The 17,982-nt window shown below is 35.2% G+C and overlaps 1 protein-coding gene across 1 annotated transcript in view; it reads left to right on the plus strand.

Moving 5' to 3' along the window:
* Window positions 1–14,547, plus strand: part of LOC140152405 (uncharacterized) — a 145,496-nt gene extending 130,949 nt beyond the window's left edge. Inside the window, exons 80-92 of the mRNA XM_072174713.1 lie at window positions 241–313; window positions 1,022–1,133; window positions 1,563–1,734; window positions 3,253–3,322; window positions 3,771–3,963; window positions 4,425–4,670; window positions 5,306–5,435; window positions 5,933–6,043; window positions 6,948–7,130; window positions 8,257–8,450; window positions 9,030–9,057; window positions 10,019–10,188; window positions 11,441–14,547. Coding sequence (XP_072030814.1) covers window positions 241–313; window positions 1,022–1,133; window positions 1,563–1,734; window positions 3,253–3,322; window positions 3,771–3,963; window positions 4,425–4,670; window positions 5,306–5,435; window positions 5,933–6,043; window positions 6,948–7,130; window positions 8,257–8,450; window positions 9,030–9,057; window positions 10,019–10,188; window positions 11,441–11,605 — 1,847 coding nt within the window. The 3' untranslated portion in view covers window positions 11,606–14,547. The remainder of the gene's footprint in view (window positions 1–240; window positions 314–1,021; window positions 1,134–1,562; window positions 1,735–3,252; window positions 3,323–3,770; window positions 3,964–4,424; window positions 4,671–5,305; window positions 5,436–5,932; window positions 6,044–6,947; window positions 7,131–8,256; window positions 8,451–9,029; window positions 9,058–10,018; window positions 10,189–11,440) is intronic.
* Window positions 14,548–17,982: the final 3,435 nt, after the last annotated feature.

A 17,982-nucleotide genomic window follows, 5' to 3' on the forward strand; every position in this document is an offset into this window, starting at 1 on the left:
CTATTTTTAGGGTCAGTCAGGTAACGCCAATCAAACAGTTTTTTAGGCCTTAGGTGATATGCATGAAGAGCATCTAAAATATGCACAGATGCTCCCAATTTTTTCCACATGAGTCAACTATATGGTAAAGTCAACTAACTATATCCCCAAAATTTGAATTTGCAAAATTGCTTGCTTGAGCTTACATATCATGTAGACTTACTCAATATCTTGTTTTCCACAATTCTTATGATGTTTCAGATGCCCATTTCTGGTTGGGAAGCTCTGCTGCAGCTGATGCTTCTGGAGACATTGCTGCTTTCAATCCTATGAAGTGAGTAACAGTCATTAATGTTTATATCCATAAGTAATGGAAAAGAAAAGAAAAAGTTATAGGCCTTTAAAGATGACATTCCACACAAAAAAATCAAATTTTGGAATTCTTAATTTCATGGCATTTGACCTTGGGACTGAGTGGACTTTCAAATCCTTGAAAGTACTTATTAAAAAGAGGTTTATTTAATCAATAATTGACAGTTGAACTATGATAATTCCTATTCAATCCTGTGTGTAAAGCAGGAAACTAATTAGCCTATTTCTCAGTATATCAGTTAGGCAAAAATATCAAGGTATCGTTTACAAAATTATCCATATCTTGAAAACTATTGATGCTATGTATATAATTTTAGTATCATTTTAAAGCTTATTGTCCTATACTTACATTTTTTTCAAATCATGAAATGTCAAAAGTACGACTTGTTCCTGGTTTTGTCAGAACGGGTCACATATGCTTTGAGTCGTGTGTAGTTGATATGTGTTTTGTCTACTGTTGTTTTGTTTTTTTAAATAAAATTCAAATTATCAATATTGTTATAGCACCTTCCATGCAGTGCTAAATAAATCAAATCATTGCTTCATTTAGTGGATATTATCATCTGATCTGGAAGTGTAGCCTTGGTGCATATTATGTCTGTGCTTAGGCAGTTAACAACTACAAGAATTAAGTTTGATGTATCTATGTATTTCCTTTAACTCTATGCAGCCCTAGGGAGAAGCTTGGAGCATACAACAACCAGCATGTAGTTGCAGTTTTACTACCTGGTAAAACTTTATCAGACTACACCTGGATTTCTGTATGGTGTGTACAAGCTGGGGTGAGTAAAAGTAGTATATGAAGTTATGCAGTGAACATCTAGTATCTAATAGTCTCCTGTATAAATATGTCAGACTTAACTTGGATATGTGTATACCGATTGCTGATGTCTATCTCAATCAGGAGTTGCTAGCAAAACTTAGCATGCAACCAGTTAACTTCCAGGTGACTTTGACGAGACAGTCGATAGGCACAACTGAATCATTGTACATATGCTACAGGCATTTTATCACTAAAAAGTCACTGAATGCGTCTGCTAGTATGATGTCATCATTGGGTGCAGACAAGCTGGGTGAGTGAGAGAAGTAAGAGCACAAATTTGCATAACAAAGGAAACCTAATAGTGATTGAGTGATTTTCTCACAAAAGTTTTTCTCCATTAAGTTCATTTCTTGTCTTATATTCATATATTTTCATTATTATTCCTCAGGCCAATTTTGGACAAGTTTTACTCTCCAGTGACTTTGTTGCTCCAGCTGAACATGACCTAGGCATGCTGGGAACTGATCCACCTTCACATGATGTCACAGCAGACAGGGTGGTCATTCTAAACACTCGCCAATTCCTTATTGAGAATCTAAATTATGATGGCTTGGCACCCGGTAAGTGTAGCTTACTTTTCATGCTGTTTTATTTTAGTTTTGTTTATAAATAAAGAAACAAATCATTCACCTAAGCAGACCAGGACAATTGAGTACTCAGTGGACGGAGACTTGAGCAAAGACGAATGCTATAAAACTGATCAGGGATAAGAGAGACAAGGATGCTACAATGAAAGGTCAGATAAGCCTACATGTAGACCATGTCTGCTTGGTCAATGGATATATAATATTACATAAGAAATGCTGATTACATGAAAAACAGTAACAAAATAAACTCCAATTATGACAAAATATGGTAACATCATGCATTATGGCAAACAAAATACTAATGATAAACCATTAAAGATAGACAGTCTTTAGGTGTAGTGACATGCCATCTGCAATTTTAATTGATCTAGCCAGGCTATTGACTTACCTTTCGGTCCTTGGTTGTAAGCACCATAATTGTGACGTCTTTGAGTCCAAGTATTGGTTTTGTAATCTTCTTTTACCATTCGTTGTGCTTCCCAGTTCATACATATTGCGGTTAAGTTCTCTGTGATAAGCATTACCGAGTGCTTACACTTGTGTTTTGCTCTGTAGACTCTGTCTAAAAATGATATAAACTTCATGATTATTGGTTGTGGTTTTGGTTTTGTGGATGTGGGATGTGTTTGTGTCATTTGATGGATTGTTTGGCCTTTCATGGGTACATTCGATATCATGACTTTCTAGGTTAATGTTTAATTTGTTTTTGATGATTTCCATGGCAACAGCCGTGGTATCTTCCTTAGGTTTTCGGGGACACCATGTAGCAGAAAACAATTACGTGTATTATTCTCCTTTCTCACCTTGTTAGGTTCTTGTCTGAGTGTAGCCACACTTCCTTCTTGGTATTTTGTAGATCCATGGAAACAGAGTCTTAGACACTCTGCTTAATTTCAGGTTGTAGCTTTTCTTTGAGCTTTTAGTCAGTGCCTTAGGATAGTCAGTGTCAGGATACTAAATCCACAAGAGGGTTGAAAATCTCAGACAGACACGACATATGAAACAAATGGCTGTAGTAGATAGGTATCTGAGAGAACTTGACTGATTCTCTCATCTCGCTGGGGACTTCAGGCTCTCACTTACTATCAGATTTGTCATCTGTATTTCCTGGGCTTGTATTGTTTATTGAATTGTTGTATTGATTATTGGAGGTGCAGAATTCACCGCCTCAGTGGAATCAAGCAAATTTTGCTGAGATTTCTTCAGTAACTGCTTGGATCTGGTCATAATTGATTCAAATGTTTTCCGGCGGCTTTGTTGCAAAGATTATCAGGTTGAAGAAGGTATTATGGAGATGGAAAGTTGAAATTTTGATGTGATCTTTGGAGCTCAAATCCCTATTATCACATCTCGATCAGTGTTTTTAGTGCTTAGTTAGTCACTCAAGTAAATGCGAGTCCAGTTGATTAGTTTCATGATTTCAAATTGATCTACATATATAGTTTGTTTTGGTTTGTCATCATTTTATTTATCTTCTTTTTTTTTTTTCAGATACATTTTACTGGGCCGGAAAAGGGACTCCAGATGAAAATGGATTCATAGTCCTGGATGAAAATCTCACGTTAGTATTTGTCAATCTTGGATAGAATAGGCTGCAGAAAGCTCAACTAACTGGTGGCTCAAGTCAGTTTTAAAATTTCTTTTTGATTTATACTATCAATTACTTCATTCACAGTTCAAGGGACAATTACTGCTGTGTCCAATCACTGCTTTTCAATATATACTGGTGACAATCATCATAAGCCAAATAATTAAAAAAATAGATATAAAAACCAGGATTTCATTAAAATGCATTGTAAAATAGGTTGGTCACATTTGCATGTCATGGGTATTTTTTTGCTGCAGAACTTACTTCTTTTGCTTGTACATAAATATGAAAAGTGATAAAGAATAATTGTTGAGACAGGCAATTAATATTTGTTTTTAAAATAATTCAGCTGCACCATTTACTGTATTGCAGCAATTGTTAAATTCTGAAAACAAGGTTCTTTTTGTTTCTTTTCAAACAGAGAGAATAAGTTGGAGACTGCATTAATAGATGTCACGGTAACCATTACTCTACCCGAAGGCAAAACTATGTTTGACATAGACTATATAAGTCTATGGTGTAGAACAGCTAGTGCTAACTTTGGTCATGTGGTCATTCCACCAATGGAAGAGCTGTCTATACCACCGTATATTGAGGCTGGTGGCATGATGCCTGTAAGTGTTGAGTCAGTTTTCTGATTTCATTTTAAATCATCATCCAATAATAAGTCTCAACTTGGCCAAAAATTGAGTCATCCTATGCAGAATGTATAAAATTATTCCACATAACTATAAGTGTATTTCATTTCTTCTTTTACCTGGGTGAATCGCATTCAATGCCAGACACTGTACTCCTGTGATACAAGGGTAAGGTTTATGGACAGCCAGGCATCACCCTGATCAGAACTGGCTGTGAGGTCTTTGTCACCTGCATCACAATTCAAATGCAGTAATGAAGAGAATGTATAATAAATGTTTGATATTTGCTTCCACTGGGAATTGAACTGGGGACCTCTTGCACCAGAGTCAAAGACCTTGACCACTGGGCCATGCTGCTTTTAACCTTAATCACTGGGCCACACTGTTAATGTATAAAATCATTTTACAATCAGCAAACCAATTATTTATTTGTACAGGACATGCAGTATAACAACTGTGAAGTTCTCATTGAAGATGAATTTCATGCCAGCTGGACAATAGATGGTGACATGATAGAAGTGTCTCTGAATGGTAGAGTAGAACCAGGCACCTACTTGGCATTTGGGAGAAGTGGATCAGATACAAGGACTGCTATGGTTCAAAGTGATGTCAGTGTGGTATGGATTGATGGAGCATCAAATACAGGCAGGGCTGTGGACTATAAGATTAATGACTATGCACAGGTAGAGTACCATTATGTGTTTGACTGTTTGTATGTTGTATGGGTTGTTGAAAAAGATCTGTATGTGGGGCAATACGAAAATCTGAAATGCACTAACCGAGACTGGATCCGATTTCAAAGTTTTCAAAATTACGGGTCGGGCAGATCAGCTATAGTCCATGGTGGAGAGAGGTCCATAGTGTACAGCTATAAATGAAATCATCTTTTTAAAAAAATCATCTTGTATTTCAAATTAATCATGTCTGAAGTTTAAAAGCACAACTTCCCCGATGGAATGAATTTGAATGTTTGACTAATCTTTAGAATGTCAGGAAATAATTTTAACACCAATTGACACTAAAAATTAAAGACCAAATTAAAAAGACTAGCCTGACGTCAGGGTAAAAGCGTGTTGGTTGGTGACCTGCGCAGTATGGCATTTTTGGTCTTGTTTACAGGACATCATACACAAACTAGTCTTTTTTAATTCAGTCTTCAATTACGGTATATAGATGTGTTAGTTTACACCCTATTTTTATGATAATTTATTGAATATGTAAACAAGTATGTCACAATTTCTGAACATCACTTAAAAGTAATTTAAATTAAACTAGATGTACATATTGACAAGGGCATTAAACTTATTCTTTCTTCCAGTGTTCACGAGGTTTTGGAGCTTGTCCGGATGAAATGTTAAGAAGATCCGCAGTGAATGATGTTGAATTGTTAGGTTCATCTTTCCGTAATGGAGTCACTACTGTGTCCTACAGGAGACCACTAGATACAGGTTAGATTTAGGAGTTAAAAAACCATCAAGAAAATAAAGTGACGGGGCAAGTTTTTTAGTATAGATGAGTTGACTTCTGACGTCAATGCCTGGCAGTATGTGCACGCATCAGCACAATTTCCATTGTCTTTTGCATGTCAGTATGCGCACGCATCACAATTTGTTCAGGGCTCGTGTTTTTAAAACTCCCGCTACATCACAATAAGGCTATTGAACAGTGTAGTGGATGCATGAGGTTCACTCAAGCATATCGATATACCAGTCCCTTGCCTTTGTTGATAAACATTGAGGTCACCTCATCTATTATAGGTACTTGAACAGCAACTGTGTTTTACCTATTCAAAGTCACTCTGTTATGTTTAAATATGTTTCAGAAATGTTTTATTATTAGAAAAACAATTGGCCATTTTAACAACACAGTACAAGTTATTTATGTCTACTTATATATGCTACCATATGTTATTGATGCATGATTTTTTGCTTTTATCATCTTTTAGGAGATCCTGCTGATTTGAAAATACCAACAGACCAACCAATCTATGTATCTTGGGCAATTGGATCTATTAACAATGATGGAACAGTAGCAAAACATGACCTCAGAACACCAGGTAACAAAGAATTATAACGTTGGCCTATATCATCTAACCAGTTCAGCGGACTTTTCCCATACTGTGTAATTCTGAACCTGAAATGTTTCTCAAGCCTCACAAACATCAGCAGATGTTGATAATGTGATTGCTTTCAGTTACAGGCAAGATAATGTTCACGTCAATGAAAGTTAACCAGCCCGCTGTGGGCATCAGTAGGTTGTCTAAATTAGAATGATGAGGCATAGAATATGACAGTGTTCACTCTCTCCACACAGGCGTCGACTGCAGACAAAAAGTTAATTACCGTATTCGTCCGAGTATAGTCCCACGTTCGAGTATAGTCACACCGCCCATTTTTCGAAAAATTCCAGAAATTGTAAATTTTTTTAAATTCGAGTATAATCCCACCCCCCCAATTGTGAAAAATTTTCACCTAAAAAACGGGTGGGACTATACTCCGACCAATACGGTAATTAAAAATTACAGAATTTTACGTTGTCATGATCATATTTGGAATCAGCATAAAAAATGCATTAAAATTAGTACAAACAAGCCAAGTATTCATTGGTTCAGTAGTTCTTGATATCAGAAAACATCTCAAACCTTTTTATGTTGAAGCCTATGGCCTGCACATCACATAAAGCACTAAGGTATGCTGAGGACTCACAGTATACTTGTGAGAATGCTCTAAGTATGTGAATGAAAAGTAATATAGTGTAATTCTCATAACTGAAGTTTGAAGATTATTTTATTGAAATGACTCCCGTGCATCGTTGAATCGTTGCTCATGTGTCAAGCCTCAAATGAACAGTAGCTACATGTTTATTTTATGATTCAAAACAGTACATACATTATTGAATTTTATTTACACAGAATGTTATAAATCACCCCTTTCTATTCATGAATTGACTATACATTACAGGTGATCTTCAGATCAACTTTGGTAGACCAAGCAGTGGTTGTCCCAGCCTTGTCCCTACTGATGGTGGTCCAGGTGGTGAGGTGCAACCATGGAAACAAGAAGAGATAGGTGGTGAAAAGGTCAAGTTCTTCAGGGCTGACATAGGACAATCAGGAGGCAAGAAAGGCTATGAAGGCATTACAGGTGAGTCATGTTTGAGCCATAGCAAATATGCAATTTTGCATTACAATGAGGTTTTCAAACACATTTTGCTTAGTACGTAATGTTGTACAGAATGCTCAAAGTCAAATCATGTAAGTATATAAATAAATTGATTAATTAAGTGCATGGTCAATAAAGGTATTGTTAATTACTTTCAAATGTTTTTTATTAAGAAAGCTCAAATTTACAACCAGACACCTGTGATCCATTTTTCAAAGATAATCTTTTGAAAAATGGAAGCCAGGTCTAATTTAAAAGTTAGATTTAAGGGTAGACCAGAAATTGATTTTCATTATCTAATTAATATATTAATGAAAATTAACACCTTGATGTTTTGAAAAAGTCCATTCTAAAATTGTATACTTTGCAAACTTGCTTAATTTATTGTTGTTAATGAGTTATGTACGTTTTACAAAAGTGTTGTTGTTTCAGCCCTCTTTACAACGTAACTCAAGAACCGCAGCACTTTTAAAAAGTATATCTGTGATATTTTAATTCTTCTACACTCGCTATGAATTGAGCACTGCAGTTTTTGCCAAAGCTCACTACCATTCGTAAGATGCTGTGAACTACCAAATCACAACAGTTTAAAATAATTAATAACCTTAATAGAGGTAAACACATGATAAAGCAAACTTAACCTCAACAATACCACATATTACAAAATACTGTATGAGTTTAGCATGCATGCATGCATCCCACATGATGGAATGATGCAATCACCATAAGTGATATATAAATGTACAGTTTTACACCTGAGGCTACTAGTCGCTGACCTAGTGCTTGGTACACAGGGGTCTCAGGTTCAAATCCCGCCAAAACAAACAACTTCATTGTTCATCTTCTCTTTTTATTTTTTCCTTCTTTTCCTTTCATATACAAAAAAACACTTGGAACGTCTGGGATAAGATTAATCAGAAGTCTTTTTGATAACAGAGTTTCATCTTTACTTGACTCATTTACAGCTTTCATTTGCCAACAGGAAAGTGCCCAATGCGAGTCCCATTTGGTCTCAAGAACCCCATGATGTTGGCATTATAATCACAATTTCATCATGGACATATGCAATACTAATCTGTTATTTATTTGCTACATCACATCAATACAGGTCACACTGGTTTGGGCATATCATGGTACATCAACTGGAAGCTGATCCCCATAATTACAGTTAGGAGAGGAGTAACATATACCTTTGATATATTTGGTGGTGATGATCCCAATTTGTCTGCAGCTTATCATCCATTTTATATCACCAATGATCCTGATGGTGGATATGTGCAATTATCAGAACAAGAAAAACAGGTGAGACTTCTTTCGGTCATATTATAACGGCAAAATTGTCAGGGAAAATGAGTGCGAAATGCATACATAAACTGCCTATCAACATGAATGGGATTGGAATGCTTCATATACTACAGATCATCAGAAAAGTTGTTTTACAGAATTCAAAGATTGATATGTGTATTTTTGCACCATTTGCCACGTGAGAAGTAGTCAGCACATCCATTAGCTCAGCTTCTTTCTTAGCCAAGATGGGTCCTCAATAAAATTGTTATCTTAAAAACCAAATGTTTAAATCATGACCTACCCTCTCTGAGTTGTACTAGATATGCCAGTGAATCCTTGGCTGGCAGTGGTCAGCCACTAAATGTTTTGTTATTAGAGAAAAGTGGCAGTCTTTAGAGGTGATCAGGGGGTTTGTGTATGTGTTTGCCTTGTCGTGATATTCCGATGTATTTTTCATTTCATTAGGTTTCAATAGTTTTGCCAACATAACATATTAAACAAAAATGTAACAATGTTGAAAAACTGTTAAAGTCTCTTTTGTTTATGCTTTTAATTTTATTGTAATTTTCATTTATTTTCTTTGGTATTTTTCAGAATGTTACCATATACGCTGGACCAACAGGTAAAAAGTCATGTCATAGTTGTTCAAAGTAAATGCCCTGCAATAAAATTAATATTGATAATTATAATTTTTAGTCACTGATATGTGACAACAATGTTATTTAGTCATTAGTTAGTAGTTTCATAGTCTTATGAATATTGTGTACAGGGTGTGTTTGTGTGTATGTGATGTTGCTGGTGTCATTACTATCATACAAGATACAAACTCCTTAAAATAGCAGTTGGATTATGGAGTTCAAGGAAGTGAAAATCTGAGCAACATATTTGTATATTTTGATGTGCATGAACAAATCTTGAATTGATGTGCATACAACATAGATACCAAAATTTTATTGATATTTGTACTTCCAATACAATGCAAGAAATAAAACATTTCAAACTGAAAAAAAACATCGCTGATGAAATGAAACAAAATGTACAAAGTAAATAACCCCAGATAAGGAGGGAACAAATCACAAGTTTGATAACATCCTATAAACAAAATTCTTTTCATTAGAGGAAGGGGCCAAAAAGTTTGATTATGTTTGTAAAACAATAGTTTAAATATCAGTCAAATTTGATCTTTTGAAGTTGGAATTTTCAATATTTCACACTTTCAGCGATGGAGGAGTTGCTTGCTTGCTTACTTGCTTAAGATGAGTGGTGTCCTCGAACTACAACAGCACGCCAAACCCTTCTGTCCTGCATGGCCGTTCCCAAATCCATAACATCCAGTCCAGTGTCCTGTTTCAATACATCCACATATGTTAGAGGGGGTCTACCAGGTTTTCTGCTTCCATGTTTTGGTGTCCAATGGATCAGCTTAGCTACAGGTTCATTTTTGCTTCTGTACGCGTGCCCAGCGAAACATGGAGGAGGATGGAGGAGTGGGATAATAAAAGCATGTTCTTTTATAGAACATCAGGAGTTATGCTTCAAATATTTTACGTACAAAACTTAACCATTGTCTTGCATTATTCCAGATGGGTCTTTGTGTGAGTGGGTTAGCAATGGCATAGACAAGGCTCCAGAAGAGTATGCTACATTTGATGAATACCGAGATGGAGGACTCGTCAGGAAATGCCAGGGTAGAAAGAATGGAGTATTGACATGGACTCCTGATTTAAACACACCCGATGTTGTCTACTACCAGGTAAGGCATTGCTAGAACATTGTGTATATGATAAGTATTAGAGGTATGGGTGGGGGAATCAAATCAAAAATATGGCCAGAATATGCAAACATTAACTTTATTATCAATCATTCATTTCACACAGATTAGAGTTACCTATATTTTGTGCAGGTGTTACAATGTATTATCAATTGAGGGGCTCATAAAATCCAAATTATATCATTTCTCACCCTGATGTAGCAGTGATGTCAGTGCAAATTTCTTTGGACCCAGCCTCAAATTGCAAGTGTTCACTAAAAGCAGTGGCCTACAAACACACACTTAAAGACAGATGCACAAGCGAAACGGCTGCCTCAACATGTTGACGTTACTGCCATATCAGTGGCGTAACTAGGTTTGGTAGAAACAAAATTGGTGCCCCTACCACCCACCCTAGAATATCTTGGACGCGGGGGTGTGGTAATGGCATCGGCATTATGATTTGGTGATTTGGCGCCCCAGTGGTAGCGACCGGGGCATCTTGCCCCCCTAGTTACGCCACTGCATCATATTGAAAAATGGTATAGGCATAAGGAATGGACAATAATTATGCTACCTCTGTTCCCTATTTGTGGAAGTGGTCAAGGTCTAATGCCCTGTAACCTGACCCCAAACTCCCAAGCTCATTTGGAATCTATTATTATGAATTCAAATAAATAGTGACTTTGGATGATGGTCATGTGCAAAGAAACCCAAATTGTAGTAAACATTTTGCTTAACTTTCTTGCTCATCTTCTAAGTTTTGAAGTTAAAAAAGTAATTCTTGTAGCCTAGTTAATAATAATTTCAAGTGATGAATGTTCAATTAAATATAATAAATGTTGCGATGCCCTCTAATTTTTGTTGAGCAGTTCCGAAATCTATAAATGAAAGTTCATAGGAATTTAATATATGCATGTTACACAATGAATTAAACTAGAAAAATGTTTTCATGTCACTAATGGTTGGCAATTTTTTAGTTCTAATTGTTAATTGATGCTTATTTGTGTCATAGGATTTTGCCAATAATATGTGAAGTAGTATAATGTTCATTGTATTATGCTTTTTATGATGCAAACTGACATTCTATTTTGAGAAATGACCAAAGAATGATTTTTAAACCCATGGGTGAAAATAAATGCAGTCCCATTATTTCTATTTTAATTATAATTATTTTATGTTATACACCTTTTAACTGTAATCAATAGGAGAAATACTAACCGTTTTGTTATGTGTTCTTATTTTACACTTACAGTGCTATACACACAAGTTCCTGGGTTGGAAGATTCATGTTGTAGATTCTTTTCCACCTCCTCCAAACCCGACTGTTGGAGAACGTGGTAGTACAACAAGAATAACAGTCTCTATAGCAGCAATTGTATTCAGTTTTCTCTTATCAGTTTTTGTGTTATGTTTGTAGATTATTTTGAAGATAAGTAAAAAGGAACTCTCCAAATGAATTCTGTACTTGTTTGCAAATGATGGCGTTATGATAGTTGAAGATAAAAAATGATTTGAACAGTAAGCTAATTTCCACTGGACAGTAGGTAAAACAGAAATAGTACTTTGAGTATTTATTCAAAAGGTATGAACAAATACATACAAACAGTACAGCCAATTCCAGCTGGAATTACACAATTTCAGGTGTGCGTGACAAATTACAGTTTTTTCCTTCTGGGGAAATATAAAATTGGACAAATTCCAGGTATGTTAAATTCTAACTGTTTTATATTATACCCATTATTCCAGTTTTGTCTTTCATAGAGTATGGAATTCATCTGGTATAACAGGTTTCATTATGTAATGCAAAATTTAAATGTTTTCTAAACCTTCTGACCGTTCTCAAGCAACAGTACTTAAACTTAAAGTAACTTACATGTTGTGGTTGATTATTTGTTTTGTTTTAATTGAAAAGTGCATCAGTAATATAGTAAACCTGTACTTTCTGTTTTATTATGTAATGCAAAATTTAAATGTTTTCTAAAACCTCTGACAGTACTCAAGCAACAGTACTTAAACTTAAAGTAACTTACATGTTGTAGTTGATCATTTGTTTTGTTTTAATTGAAAAGTGCATCAGTAGTAAATCTGCACTTTCTGGGAGGATTAAATGAAGTGTCTCCAACATTTAATGTACATTAATATAGATAGTTAATAAAGCTGCTGCATGTGCAATTAGAAAAATCAAAGATTGATGTGGAAAATAAAAAATCATTTTTCATCCTAGTTTGTGGAGCACTTATATGATGTATCTGAAAAAAAAAGTTGTAGTTGTGAACAAAAATGTGTATGTATATTTGCAGTAATAAAATTAGCTGTATAATTGACATTCTTTGTTTCTAAGCCACAAGGTTACAAGATCTTGTGATAATTATCACTAAAATATGTACTTCTAAATAGAAATACAACAGTACTAATTTTTGGAACTGTACATGAAGTGCTTTACTAAAATCCTTTGGACATGTATATTGTACAAGCATACATCAAAGTGCTAAGAAACAGTTGAAAATATGTGTTTATGTGTAATATTAGAAAGAGCCTCGGACAACTAGATTGTGTCACAAGAAAGACATAAAGTTCCAGATGCATAGCCAGGTTTTCAAATTGGGGAGAGGCATAAACTTGGGAATGTACAGGACTATTTTTAGCTGACTGAAATTGTGAATTGTTGACCCAACATTTTTTCTGGCCCATGGTGCTCAAGAATCTAAAAAGTTGGGGTGGGGAGAACGAACAAATTTCCCAGCATTTTTTTTTAGCATTTATATAACATCATTAGTCCTGCAATGTGTCAAAATTTGAATGTAAGCAGGTAAAAGGGAAGAAGCACACTGCAGCTTTTGGCAACATTTGGTAGAGTTTTTTCCCCTGCACAACAGGTACACACAAAATCACATGACATTGATATAAAATTGGATCGATTGAGCCCTTATTTATTTACCTTAAAATATTGGATGAGATGCAGTCGAGTCCAATATTTTAAAACTCATCGCGAGACCAATAAATATTGGGTGTAAAGCATCCAATTTAATCATTTTAAGATTTGGATCCTATATTTTCACACACTTGCACTCATCAAAACACACATTGGTTCCTGATTAAAAAAATTGGGGTCAACAATTAACATTATTATTCCGACGACCTACGATGGCCATGGCCCCCACTGGCCACACAACTGGAAATGTCTAGAAAGAGGAGAAAAGAGAGATATGAGAGGGAGGAAAGAGAGAAAGGGGAGAGCAGAGATAAAGACATGGGGGAAGAAAAAAGCAAAAGGGAGAGATTAAAGATGCAGGATAAAATAAAGAGGGCACAAATGTGTCAGGTGTGTATTTTAATGTAGAAACTAACAGTCTTTCATTTTGTAACAAATATGTTGTTTTGCATCACTTATATGTTTGTATATAAATCAAGGTTTCAAGCAAAGTAAAAAAGTGTATATTTTGTTGTACTATTTTTCTACAAGTAAACAAGCTGGTATCTTGGTGTACATAATGTATACAGTAGTTATTATTATGCATTCACAAGGTTTCAAGCAAACCAAAAGAGTGTATATTTTATTGTTTACTATTTTTCTAAAAGTTGCATAATATTAGTGTAATTAGATAATGATTTGCTGGCAAAATAATAAGACGTCTGGGACGTTTGTATCAAGTGTTTTTATATTTGAAGCTAAATTGCAAAGAAAGGCTAGGACGTAAAAGAGGTGGTATCTGGTGTAAATTGCATGTGCATCTAGTAGTTTAAGCATTATGCATTCAGTTAACTTTAACACATGGTTTATTTAAAACATGATCATGTTCTTAAGATATGAAAGAAAGTCTCTTCATATTGCTAGACCTAACATGATTTCTGACAAAATATTTCTAAATTTGAATACAGATACCAAAATCTATTCAATTTTGACCAATTTTCAAAATAAGCCAAATGATGTCAGGCATAGGTAGTTGCTCTTGAGGAACCAGTGTGCATTTAGGGATTCAATCATGTTTCACCGTTGTTCATCACCGTTTAACAACGATGCGGCTCGGGCAGCTAAAGCTGCCCTCGCGAAGTAAACCACGCAGACGCGCCGGACGCGAGTTGTTAAACGGTGATGAATAACGGTGAAACATGATTGAATCCTTTCAACAACGAAAAGAAGCTAAATATCGTATAATTCACGATTATTTTACGAGGAATGTCAGTTAATCATTGCCACTCAGCCTTACAAAAACTTCGATGATTTCTCTTTTGATATCAGCAATAAAACTACAGAATAAAACGGCAATGTTTAGCCGCTACCTGAAAAATACTGAATTCAACTTGTAAGCTTGCATACGCACAAAGGTTCCAGGCATGATGAATTTTACGCTCTCGCGAACGCGTAGTCTCGCTCGCGTTCAGCGTATACGCTACAGTAAAAGTGTGGGTTCATCACGGTTTAACAACGGTTGGCTCCTGTACAAAGGTATAGGAAGAGTTGTTGAATTGAATATCAATGACATTAAGAAATATGTTGTTGCTGTAGAATTATTGTGAAAACATGTTAAGTCCTACTAGGATGTAAAAAGAAACATTTTTCTTTCATGACATTACTTAACAGCAAATCGGTTTTCAATAAAACAATTAAAACCATGTGTAAAAGTTAATTGGATGTATAATATATTGAAATTTAATCAAATGCAGGAATTGAATTTTTCAACTCACTTTGCTATGTTGCTCTGGTAAGTGGTGGTAGTTAGCAACCGTGTATGTTATGTGGTTAAGCAAATCAGGAGATATTGTCCAAACTGATTTGAGATCTGGCCAAATGAATTTTATTGTTTCAGAAATTTGAAATTATACTTCAAGAGTCATGCATGTAAGTTTACAGAAACTGTTGTTGTATAAATCACATATAAAGACATATTAAGATATGGATCCATAAGATTAAATATAGTTGGGGTTTATACCTAAACAGATTACACATGAAATGTACAATTTAGGATATACCTACCACTGTTAAACATCAAGAGTAACAATAAAAAGATGCAAACCATTATATTTTGTGTGATTATTTTATTGAGTCTTGTTTGTTACGCATCTTGTCCATCCATTATTTAAAGGAGGATGGTCTGATTCATCATCATCGTATAAGTGACACGATCAAGTGGAATGAGTCGGATGTTGCTAATATTATCGTTTTTGAGATATTTGGCAAAAACTGTGTTCAAATTTGTTTGTTTTGCCAGATGTCCGATTTTGATGGGGTTTGCATCAAAATGTAGCATCCGTAAACTGTCAGAAAATGATGTAAAAAAAATCATGTCGCATATGTGAGACAATCTGGTCCATGGGGGCCAAAGGTGGCAAATTTGAAACTGAGATAAGACAAAAATAATTTTAAAAAAACCAATAAAATACATAAGAAAAATAGACACCAAAAAACTTCATAACTTAAGAACCAAGTATGCTAGACCTTTGGTATTTTCAGTATGTGTAATGTAATAATTACAGTAACGTAACTCAATTTTCAAAAATGCCTCCTTTGGCCCCCATGGACCAGATAGTGTCACATATGTTGTTTTCACTTGTGAAGTTCTGTGTCAATATTCAATCCTTTTTGGTACTAGAGCCAAATGTGTGTGCAAGGCCCTATGATAGAATAGTGTGTGGGAAAATGGGTTAACCCGCTTCAGGCATTTTTTGACTTGCAAAATTTATAAATTCACTTTGAGAACAAAATATCTTTCAGCCCTAATACCACAGGATCAATGAGAAAGATATGGGCTTTATACTAATACCAAAATTGATTGAGCCAACCTCTAACATTTACCAACAGTTTTTAGCTAAGTATGGCTAGAATACTTTTAAATGCATTATTTCCATGGTTCTTATGTTTTTTTCCGAGTGAAAATAACTATCAAATGAACTTTTGACATATCGTGGGATAGGCTTTTACGACGGGAATTCATAACAATTAGTGGGTTTTTAGCGGGTTCGCCGTTGGACAAGTTTAGAACTGTCAAGCTTTCGTCAGGAGTAGCTCTGACTTCTTCAGGACAAAGTACCTAAGAATGAGACATAGACCCTCCCTTGTCTACTGATGACTCTGAGAAGAGTCGTTCACTGAAGACTGCCCCTTGTCAACAGAGAACAAGCAGATCTCGCCTATCTGCTAATATAGGCAAGCCACCAAAACCTTTATTAGCAGATAGGCGAGATCTGCTTGTTCTCTGTTGACAAGGGGCAGTCTTCAGTGAACGATTCTTTTCAGAGTCATCAGTAGATAAGGGGCGGTCTACATGTCTCATTCTTAGGTACTTTGTCCTGAAGAAGTCAGAGCTACTCCTGACTAAAGCTTGACAGTTCTAAACTTGTCCGACGGCGTAACACGCTTAAAAACCCACTAATTGTTTTGACATATCCCCCCCCCCCACCTATGCCGACCCAAATTTTTGATTTTCAAGGAAAAAAAGTCATTTTCCCCACTGATAATATTATATTTTTAATGTGCCAATGCAAAATTCAGTAATGTTCTTCAATGAAACCAATAATGTATCAACATTTTTTCCTTGTCAGACAGGCCACATCAGTTTGCAATAGCAAAGGTATATAAGCCAGTTAGAAAAACAGCTCAAAAAGAGTGAACAAATTCACTCTTATAGAAAAGAGTGAATTTAATCTCTTTTTGGAGAGTAATTTTCACTTTAAAAGGAGTGATCACTCGTATGGCTACAAGGCAGAGTGGAAAACCACTCTTTTTGAGGTGTTTACATTTAGAGAGTACATGGACACAAAAGGGTCGAGAGTTTCTCTTGGTTAATTTGGGGTGCTGATTTGGAATAAAATTGGTGGGATATCCTCAAATTTGATAAGATAGGGGTGTGACAAGGTTCAAATTTCAAATTGTGCCAATCTTCCCTATTCACATGCTAAATGCCCGGGCTAAATGCATAACTTGAACAAATCACTATATTGGTTTTACTATTCTATTCCAGAAAAATACAGCATTAATTTTTGGGGATTAAAAAATATTCTGTTTTGCCAAGTGAAACAGTTAGTTTTAACTGGCAATAAAAGTCAAATTTTAATCATTGGCAAATTTTGGAAATAAGGGCCAAAACGGTGCATTTTAAGGGTGTTTTTTATATGCTGTGGCAATTAAGCCCAAAGACTTTTACAAAGACTACTTTCAAGTTATGAATTCTAATTTTTGGAAAACACATTTTGTATAACCAATAAATCAACAGTAATGTAAAAATATTAAAATTATAAGCTAACTCTTCTTAGCCTATTGAATGCTAAGCCAAGTCTTAGAATTTCATGTTTCATGAAATTTCATGTTTTTGGCCCATTTTGAGTCACACATGCCATTCAAGGTTCCCCCACTTTCAAAAATGGTTAAATTAACATCTATTGTCAGTGAAAACTTGGAATTAACTATGTTTCATTTGGCAAAACAAGATAATTTTTGAAAAAAATTAGTGCTGTATATTTTTCTGTAATCGCGAGTACTGAGGTCAGATAGGCCTAGGCAAAATGAGGGGGACACTATTTCAGAAATGTAAATTTTACCATAATTCCCGGACCAAGAGTTTATCCAAAAGAAATCCCATTTTGAAAAAAAAAGTTTTAAAAAATTGAAAATTCCCAGTGTCCCTAAAGAAGACGGGCAAATTTTTGAAAATTGCCAAATCTAGGAAGTGGTCTTTTTCTTGGGAATTCCTATGTGTTCTTTAGGGTTTTGCAGTGGTGTAGCTTGGAGTTACGGCCTGCCACTAATTAAATTAGGTTATAATGGAGTTGAATATCGGTCTTAAATTGATCTTTCAA

This window comes from Amphiura filiformis, chromosome 1, assembly GCF_039555335.1.
Source record: "Amphiura filiformis chromosome 1, Afil_fr2py, whole genome shotgun sequence".
In the NCBI taxonomy this organism is placed as follows: Eukaryota; Metazoa; Echinodermata; class Ophiuroidea; order Amphilepidida; family Amphiuridae; genus Amphiura; species Amphiura filiformis.